This window comes from Perognathus longimembris, chromosome 17 (assembly GCF_023159225.1).
Source record: "Perognathus longimembris pacificus isolate PPM17 chromosome 17, ASM2315922v1, whole genome shotgun sequence".
In the NCBI taxonomy this organism is placed as follows: Eukaryota; Metazoa; Chordata; class Mammalia; order Rodentia; family Heteromyidae; genus Perognathus; species Perognathus longimembris.
In genome coordinates this window covers 26,517,742-26,527,556 of record NC_063177.1, presented here as the reverse complement: position 1 = coordinate 26,527,556, position 9,815 = coordinate 26,517,742, and the positions used below count along the sequence as shown (strand labels likewise).

The 9,815-nt window shown below is 62.6% G+C and overlaps 1 protein-coding gene across 1 annotated transcript; it reads right to left on the bottom strand.

Moving 5' to 3' along the window:
* Positions 1-769: 769 nt before the first annotated feature.
* Tbx2 (T-box transcription factor 2) lies at positions 770-9,417 on the bottom strand. Its single transcript, XM_048366645.1, is given in 9 exon segments — positions 770-1,393; positions 3,760-4,347; positions 4,349-4,380; positions 4,769-4,932; positions 5,018-5,094; positions 6,269-6,415; positions 7,382-7,649; positions 8,738-8,913; positions 8,915-9,417. Coding segments are annotated over 9 exon segments (2,124 nt in total). The 5' UTR covers positions 9,134-9,417; the 3' UTR covers positions 770-940.
* Positions 9,418-9,815: the final 398 nt, after the last annotated feature.

Below are 9,815 nucleotides of genomic sequence, written 5' to 3'. Positions count from 1 at the left end.
GGGCGGGGCCCGCAGCGCGCGGCGGGGATGTGGAGGCTGCGCACGCGGCCCGGCCTTGGTTCCGTCGCGAGCCCCTCCGGAGACGCGGCCCACAGAGCGCACAGCCGCCCGCGCTTCGCATCGGAGCGGTTTATTGTTTTCTCGCGGGGGGCGGTGGTGGTGGCTTTGTCTTTATTGTTGTTGTTTCCTCCTCGCCCTGGAGCGAGGAAGGGAAGGGAAAACCTGAGGTGCGGCCGGCGGGCCCCCCCCCCCCCCGCGCTGTACAGAGGCTCCTCTCTCCCCAGGTACACAGCAGGGCACGCCTTCGAATAAATTAATACAGAGTTGCGTATCTGGGACCCTCAGAGCTTCTGTACACAAATTACCATTTATTTCATAAATATCTTTCCCCCCCCTGGGGACTCAAGGCAGAAAGAAGTGCCAACTCTCTCCGCCGACCCCGGGAGCAGGTGGGGTGCCTGTCTCTTGAGGGGGAGAGGGGGGAGGGAGAGGGGGAGGGCTAAAAAGGCAGGGTCCCCCAACACACACACGCACCCCAGCTCGTCTACACTCCCTGCAGCCTCCACCGGCCCCAGCACCCCCAACCCCGGGCCGCCGCAGGAGCCGTGCAAAGCTCCCTCCCGCTTTCCCCAAGGGCCCCCCCGCTAGGCCGGGCCCCGGGGTGGGGTGGGAGGAGAGGACACCACCCCCCCCCCCAGCCCGCGGTGCTGGGGGACCAGAGGCCCTCGGCCCACGTGACTTTGACTTTGGAGCGGGCTTCCGGGCTGTTCCTTGGTGAGGCCCAGGGACGCGGCCTAGACCCCGGCTAGGCGGCGCCCTCCCGGCCGCGGCAGCCCGCGTTGGCTCCTTTATTTAAATAAATACCCATTCTGTGCTGTTTTGCGTCCCGAGCAGCGGGGGGGCCGGCACCCCGGAGGCCTGCGCGGCCGGGGCGCCCCGCTCACTTGGGCGAGTCCCGGCCGGGGGAGAGGGCTCGCTGGCTCTCCAGCCCACTCACCAGCCTCTGGATGCTCTGCAGTTCACTGGCCGCCTCCTTGGCCGAGCCGCCGGGCGACAGCGCCCCGCGGGAGGAGCCCCCCACTTTCCGGAGCGCCAGCTCGGGCAGGGGACTGGGCTCTCGGCTGCCGCCCCCCGCGGCCTTGGCGCCCTCGGCCGGCAGCCCCGCGGCGAGGAGGCCGGCGCCGGGCGGGATGCTCACGGGGATCTGGTAGGGGCTGAAGCGCAGGCGGGGCCGCGCGCTGCCCAGGAAGGGGCTCCGGGACAGGGAGCCCGCGGCGGCGGCGGCCGCGGCGGCGCTGGTGGCGGGCAGGGCCGAGGCGGCGGCGGCGGCCGCGGCCGCCATGTAGGTGTACGGGTAGGGGAAGAGGCCTCCGAAGGTGGGCATTGGGATTCCCTGGAAGAGAAGCGGGGGAGACACGGGGGTTAGGCATCCCGAGGGCGGCCGGGCCCCTACGATGGGGCCTCCGCGCCCTCGTGTGTTAGGCCCGGGAAATCCCGACGCCATACAGGTGGACACGGGCCGGGGCGCCCGGGGCCAACCCCAGTGCATCAGCGCACCCCTCTCAGGGGAGGGTGCACGCTCTGTGCTCATCGCCGCGGTAGGGGTGAGGGAAAGGACACCCAGGTGGCTGAACTGGCAGAGCGAAGGCCTAGAGGGAAGGAAGCGAGGCAGGCACGGGGCCAGGCGGCAGGCCGGCAGCCGCGGCGGTCCGGGGGTTCGGCCCACGTGCCGCAGCCCTCCCACCCCCCCCACCCCCCACCCCCCACCCCCGGGTGAGCCGCTCCGCAGGGCTGGGAGCGCAGGCTGGGGGCGGGGCTTGCGCAGGTCTCCGGCCCGCTCACCTGCCAGGGACCTCCTGCCTTGGCCCAGAGCTGGACGCAAATGCCAACCCGTTCCTAATCTGGCCTGAATGTTCCACAGAGAACTGGCAGCCCCTCGGTGGCAGCGGGGAAGGAATGCAAGCGCTGCCTGCAGATCGCAGAGCAAGGCAGCCCTGGGCAAAACCTGAACTCAGCAGGCCAGGACGGGAGATCAGCTGACCTTTGAGATAATGGCTCACTCCCCAGGCTGTGGGGGTGGGGTGGGGAGGAGGGAGGAGGGCAGGGGGGGTGACCCGACTAGGTACCTGGAGAGCCTGGAAGCAGGCTCCAGCAAGGAGTGACAGAGGTAGCTTAGTCAGGAGGGGGGGGGGAAATACCCTTTCAGAGCGGGTCAAGACACAGAACATTCAGATCTGCCCTCTCAGGTCAGGAGAGAAGAAGGCTTTGAATTTCTCAGGATTTTGCTCTACCTCCCAGCTAAGACCTGCTGCCCTGCAGGGGAACAGCTATACCACCGCCTGCTAAGTGCGGAGTGCACCCATTCTGGCTTTGCACCTGTTGAGCAGGATGTGCCCAGAAGTCCCTATGACCTCTATAATGCCCAAGGCCAGCATCAGAGCTTAGGGGAGAGTCACCAGTGCAGGTTAACTCTCCATGCCCTGGACTCTGATCTCTAGAAACTAGTCTCCAGCCCAGAGAACCATGTGATATCAGTGCCTTAAGCCCTGCACATACTGTGATGCTGAGCTCTGTAAAACCTGAGTGAGGGCGGAGATTGGGAGGGGAGAACGGATGAGAAGGAAAGAAGGGGTGATGTTGATCAAGAAGAGTTGTACTCATCACCTGACTTGTGGAATTGTAACCCCATTTGTATAACTATTTAGTAATAAAAACGCATTTCAGATCGACCCCCTCCCACCACACACACCCAAGACTTTAAACGTATTAGCACCTGAACTAAAGGAACTCTCTCAGACCTGAACTCCTATTTTCCTTCTCTTGAGATAAGATCTCAGGGGTTCAATTTGCCAGAAACCTCAGAGGGAAGAAAATGAATGAAGGGATTCCAAATCTTTCCACAGGGACTATTCCACCGAAGTAACCAAAGAGGCTGCCCTTCCAGTTGGATCTCCTTATTGTACCGCTGGCCACATTTTCATAAACTCTCTCCTGGGAGCTCAGAGTTTCAATGGGGATCTGGGGAATTCAGCCCCCTTTCCTGAGATTGACTAAGAGAACTGAGGGGATTTAAAGTGTGTGTGTGTGTGTGTGTGTGAGAGAGAGAGAGAGAGAGAGAGAGAGAGAGAGAGAGAGAGAGACAGACAGACAGACAGACAGACAGACAAACAGAGACAGAGACAGAGAGACAGAGACAGAAAGAGACACAGAGAGACAGAGACAGAAAGAGACAGAGAGAACCAGTCCTTTGCCAAGGCAGAAAACTTCCTGGAGGTCCTAAGAGGGCAAGAGATGTCTGGGAGATGGGTCATTTTGGAGGTCCATTGTCCTGAAAAGAATGCAAATATTCTTCCTCTTTTGCCCAGTCACCCTAGCCTTTCAGGACTGATGGTGAGGCGAGTGTCTGCCATCCCAAGAAAAATGTTCTGAGCCAGAAAGGTGACCGACACAAAAGAACCCACCAATGGGAATCTGTGACAGTCCAGAGTTGTTTTGACTGCTGCCCTCGCTCCTGGCTGTGGTTACAGGGAAGGAAACAGGCCTAAGAAATGGAGTCAGGGACTTGACCAAGGCCACACGGGGGAAGCAACGCTCTGGCCAGATCACGGGCATGACCTGAGGCTCCCTGAAACTAGGGCCTTCCTCTCTAGAAGAAGTGCTGGCCTCCTGGAGGGCCTGGCACCCCACACACCCTCGCCCCCCGCCCCCCCCCCAGCTCGGCTCGCTTCCCTCCTGGAGGAGGCAACGCCCAGGCCTTACCTGAGATGCCAGCATGTGCTGGGAGAGGTGGAACGGGAAGGGCGCGGCGGAGCTCGCAGCACTGGCCCCGGGCCCCAGCCCGCCTGCGTCCAGCCCTGCGGCCGTCCCCGGCCCCGCGCCGCCGCCACTGCCGCCGCCGCCCGCCACCGAGGCCAGCAGGTGACCCATGCCCATGGCGGAGAAGGCGCCGGGGCCCATGGCGAACTGTCCTGGGTGCAGGAAGAGCGGCTGGCCGGCTCCCAGAGGCCCAAAGAACTGCTGGCCGTGCAGGTGGCTGGAGAAGGCCAGGCCGGGCAGGTGGCCCGCGCCCAGCGGGGACGCGCTGTCCGTCTGAACCACCAGCGGCGCCAGGCCCGGCTCCTTGGCCTCGCCCGCCTCCTTGCGCCCCTCGTCCTTGCGCCTGCTTTCGGCGCGCAGCCCAAACGGGCCGTCCCCGCTGCTCTCCGCCGCTTCTTTGCCCCGGTCGGGACTGCGCCGCTCCCGGGAGCGTTCGGGTTCGGCCAATCGAGGGGGGCTGGCGCTGTCCCCCGCCGGGCTGCGGCCTAGGGCCGCGCTGGCGCGCTCGTCGCTCAGCCGCTCGGCCTCGGGGGTCGCTGTCGGCGGCGCAGGGCTTGTCCTCGGCTGCGGGCAGAGGGGCGCGCGGTCACCGGGGCTCGGGCCCTCTCTCGGGGCCCCGGGGCCCCCGCCGGCAGCGAGGGGCCGCTGAGGCCGGCCGTCTAACCCACGAGCTCGCGCTACCGTGGAGGACACTGAGCCCGCAGAGGCAGCCTTCCTCCCCCGGGCCCCGGTCGCTCAGCCTTCAAGGGGCCACGCTCGCCGCCCAGCCGCGGGCCCTCCTCGGGGGGGGGGGGGAACCCAGGCTGCCGGCCCCCGGGCACCCCGAAGGGCACACCCCGACGCCTCGCCCCAGGCCTCTCAAATAAGCGGATCGCCAGCAAAAGGCCAGCTGGGCGTCCCAAGCCCCCCCTCCCCTCCTGCTCCCCGATCCTGGACCAACCCCACAACTCACGTCGAGCCCGGTGCAGGCGCAGGGGGCTGGGCGCGGCGCCCGGGGAGGGCGGCGGTTCCCGAGCAGGTGGGGGGTCGCACGACGAGGCGTCCGAGTCGGCGCCGTCGCGCTCCGGCTTGCAGTGCTCCTCGTACAGGCGCAGGGTGGGCAGCGTGAGCTGCTTCCTGGGGCGGGCACGGGGGGCGTCAGCGCCTCGCCCCCGCCCGCTCCCCGGCCACGCGCCACCCGCCCTCCGCCAGCAGCCCTCACCTTTTCTCCCGACGGCCATTGCCCGTGTCCCGGAACCCCTTGGCAAACGGGTTGTTGTCGATCTTCAGCTGTGTAATCTGTGGGGACCAAGGGGGCGGCGCGAGGTCAGGGTCTGGCTCTTGGGGCACCCCAGGTCAGCCGCTGCGGGGAGGGGGGTGTGGACTAGAAACCGGAGGCTGTGTGCGCACCAGCCTGACTTAGGGGCGCCCCAAGATGAGACCAGCAGGTGGGCACTGCAGGGAATCGACAAGATCTCTGCTCCTCCAAAAAACTTTTAAGAAAGAATCCGTCAGCGTACACACACAGGCCCGAGCCTGCCCGGGCGAGCAGGCCGAGCCGCGCAGTCCCGCGGGTTCCGCCGCTCCGCACCGGGGCAGCCCCGGCAGCGAGCACGCAAGCCCGCAGGCCGGGGCAAGGACCACGCCTCACAACCCAAGGGCTGCACGCACACAAGTACACACAGAATAAACAAGTGCTCACACAATCAAACGCTTCCACACGCTTGCACCTCAACCTAAGGCATTCCAAATGTTGTGCACAGCCAGATGTGTATTCTGGTTCACAAAGACACAGCGACTGGTACAGACACCGAGCGCCTCTCCTTGGTGGGACACAAGTGCATATGCTACAGGCCTGCTCTGTGTGTGTGTGTGTGTGTGTGTGTGTGTGTGTGTGTGTGTATGTGTGTATGTGTGTGTAGAGAAAGGGAGTCGAGGGCAGGTAGGAAAACCCCTTTTACTCGATGGTGAATTTTCTCAGTGTCTCCCAGGAGGTCTGGGGCCTGGAGTGACCCAGGCCAGTAGCTGGTGGGTGGCGATGGGAGTGCTGCTTTCAGCCGCTGTGTCACCTGTCCTGGTCTCTGGCTTCCCCAGGGAGGAGAAGTTGGGCCCAGAGTTCCTAGCTTGGGAAGATTGCCTCAGGCGCCCTCTTTCCATTTAAATTTTCATCTCTGAGCCAAGAAATAAACGAATAAAATGTAAAAATGTCAGCACGGGCTGGAGTCTCTACTAATTGCTAAGTAAACATCTCCGCCCCAAAGAGTGCCAGCTGTTAGCGCACCCCAGGGGAGCATGTGTGTACGTGTGGGGCATTGGAAAGGGAGCCTGGGGTGGGGGAGTTCTGTGGGTGCTGGGAAACTTGGTGATCTGGGGAAGGCGGTGAGCTTGGGGAGAGAGGTGCGTTAGGGTTGATGGATGGGGATGGGAGTCCTGGGGAGGCTAGAAAGCATGGGTGCCCCCCCACCCCGTGCACCTTGTCATTCTGGTAGGCAGTGACGGCGATGAAGTCGGTCTCAGGGAACACATAGGTGCGGAAGGTGCTGTACGGCAGCTTCAAGATGTCGTTGGCCCGCACGATGTGGAAGCGTGGCTGGTACTTGTGCATGGAGTTCAGGATCGTCTGTGAGAAGGGCACCGGTCAGCTGGCGGACCTCAGCCCGCGTCCTCAGCTTTTATTCACTCCCCAGGGACCTGACCTCGCTCTCTTTCTATCTGTTTTGTCCCTGCTTTTTACTTTCTCTCTCTCTCTCTCTCTCTCTCTCACACACACACCCTTATATTTTCTCCTCTTTTTTTCTCATAAATTTCTTCCTGTTAGCTTCTCCTTCTCTCTCCATCAACACTCCCCCAAATACACACATGTATTAGAAACAAAACCACAGCAGAAAAAAACAACTTCACTTTTAAATTTCCTTCCTTTAGCTTTACTAAGGCCCAGAATTGCCACATAGAGAGAATTTTGAGCTGGGGGTGAGAGCTCAGTGATGACCCTACTCCAGAATGGGCAGCCCCCCTTTTGTGCCTCATAGAATCCCCTCTCCCCAGTGTGTGCTGAGAACATTGGCTCAGGAAGAAATGGAGAGTCGCTATACCCTCTCCAGACTGGGCATATCTGCCTGGAAGAGGAAGGAGAGTTCTCCAAGATGTTTGGGGTAGGGGCTAGTTGAACATTCAATTCTTCTTGTCTTGAGGAAGGGGGTGAGGGTAGGTCATGAGTAGGTCTTCCAAGCTCAGCACTTATAGGCCAAAAAAAACCAGGATGACCTGGGGTGCTTTACTCAGTCTGGGTGGCACCTACCTCTGGCTCAACTGGGGCGGAGGTTTCCTCAAAGGCCTAACTAAACTGAGATTGTGGACAGCCAGGAGCTCAACCACCCCACCTATCCTTCCCCAGGTGTGCAGGCAGGATCTAGCCTTCTGCAAGCTTGGAGAGCAGAACTGTGGCACCCTGGCCTAGCTCCCCTCAGCCACAGGGCAGGGACACTCTGGGGGTTCTGCCAGTGCTCCCCTGACCGGGTCCCAGGGCTCAGCTGCTGAGGGAGTGCCGCTGGCTTTTTCAATCCCATCCTGCTCTGCCCGCACTCACGAAGCCATGCTTGTCGGAGATGTTGTTGGTCAGCTTCAGCTTATGGAAAGCCACGGGCTTGGCCATCCACTGCTCCCCGGTGGCGGGGCTGTCCGGGTGGATGTACATGCGTTTGGGCATCTCTGGGTCAGCCTTGCCTGCCACCATCCAGCGCGAGTTGTGGAACTTGTAGCGGCAATCATCAGCAGCCACAATGTCCATCAGCAAAATGTACTTGGCCTTCTTGTCCAGGCCGCTGACTCTCACCTTGAAAGGGGGGAACATCCGCCTTGGAAGGGAGGGAAGAGGGAAGATGCCATTGGGAGCCAGCTCTTCCATATCAGAGGGTCCCCTTTCCCTTTCCTTCTCCCCTACTGCACACCACTGGCTATAGGTTCCCTAATTGCATTCTTTCCACCAGGCTCTCTGGCTCCCCTCACGCTGCCCAATCTGTGGTTGTTACTTCCATTTCTGCCAATATGAACCTCTCTTAAGAGGCCTTTAACCTAAATGTGCACACTCTACTTTTCCTCCCTGATCTAAGATGAAAGCTGATGCACAGGGAAGAAATTTAGGCCCTCTAGAAATACACACACTCCTTCTGAATCTTCCTGTATTTCAGGGAAAATGTATGTATGTATGTGTGTATGTGTTTCAGGGGAAAAATACATACTTGTCACAAAAGCTCCCAGAAGTAAATTAGGAGGTTGTTTGTTTGGGGAAATGGGTTACACTCTCCACCAGGATCCTGGTTAACCCTCCCTTCGGGGGAACAGGGTGAGCCGAGCCGGAGGCCTGGATTCCAGTGGCTAAATCGAGGGTGAAGTGTTGAGGACTGGGGCTTTGCTTTCTCTCTTTCTTTAAGGCCTGGGAAACCGGTGTGTCGCCGAGCTCTGCGCCCCCACACCCGGACAAGACTCCCAGCCCCCCTGGGGTCCAGTACTGGAACCCTGCGGCAGGCCTGGTGATAGCAAGATGCGAGCCCCACTGTGGATTTCAAGGCCAGAGCAGAAAATCTGGGAAACGCTTCATCTCCCCGGAACCCGGAGGCCGACCCCGGGCCCCGAGAGGCGAGATCGCAGGGCGAAGGCGACCGCCAGGGCCGAGCTGCAGGGCCTCCTCGGCTTCGAGACTCAGAACGGTTGCGACTATTCTTGGGACTATTCTTTAGAACCGCATTTTCGTTTTATTTCATTTTGTGGGTTTGTTTAAAAAAATTTTTTTTTTTCCTGCTCCGGTGCCAAACAAGAAAAGTCAACTTAAAGCGAAGCGGTGGCTCCGTGCGGGCCGGAGTGGGGAGCCGAGAGCGCGGCTCGGCGTCGGCGGTGCCGTCCTGTCCCCCAGCCCGCCCGCCCGCCGGCCCGCCGGCCGCCCTACCTCCCCGACTTGGTGATGACCATCTCCGTGCCCAGCTTGTGGAACTGGTCCCACAGCTCCTTGGCCTCCAGCGTCACCTTGGGGTCGTCCTCCACCTCGTCCTCGGGCTCCAGGCTCTTGAGCGAGCGCAGATGCGCGGCGGGCGGGTGCGGGCCGAGGGCCGAGACGTGCAGCCCCCGCCTCGGCCGCCGCTGCTGCCGCCGCGGCCGCGGCCGCCGCCCCCGCCAGGCCCGGGTCAGGCAGAGGCTTGGCCAGCGCGCCGGGCGGCAGCGCGAGCGCCGGGAAGAAGGAGGGTTGCGCTGCCGCCAGGAAGGCGGACATGGGGAAGTCGGCGGGCCGTGGCGCGTGGAACGGGTGGTAAGCCATGGCGCTGGCTGCCAGCGCCGGCTCTCTCATCGGGACATCCGGCCCAGGCACTCGGGGGCCAGGGCCGGGGGCGCGCGGCTCGGACCCCCGGCCCGGGCGGCGGCGCGCGCGGAGGACGGACGGCCGGCGCGGCCGGCGCGGCAGCGGCTCCTCCCGGCTCCCAGTCCCGCGCGCACCTCGGGGGGCGCGGGGGGCTTTGGGCGCGGGGGCGGAGGGGGCTCTGTACGAGGCTGGGCTGGGCTGGCCGGCTCCGGCGCCGGGGACCACGCGCGACTGGTTAGATCTTGTCGTGATCTCTGGAAAACTGTGACTATCTCACATGTCCTGCCCTGCTCGGATCCCCTGCGCTAACGAGCCAGGCCCCCCTTGATTGCTGATTTTACGCTTTTTGGACCAATTGTGGGTCTCCGGGGGCGGGGTTTTGACAGCTCAGGCCAAGCTCCGGCCGGGAGGGGGGGCCGGGGAGAAGGTGTCGGAAGCCTCAGCAGTAAGAAAACATGTCAACAGAATAAAATATTAACCAATGACGGGCCGGCGGGCCCCGAGACCCCTCCCCCTGGCCTGGCCCCCACCCCGCCGCCCGCGCCGGCGGCAGCTTGCGTGAAGACTGGGAAGCGTGGAGGGACGACCTGACCCGCCGAGAGGGCCTGAGGCGGGGGGCGCCCGGGTCCCAAGGCCTTTGGGAAGGACCCCCTGGCCGCATGCTGGCCCC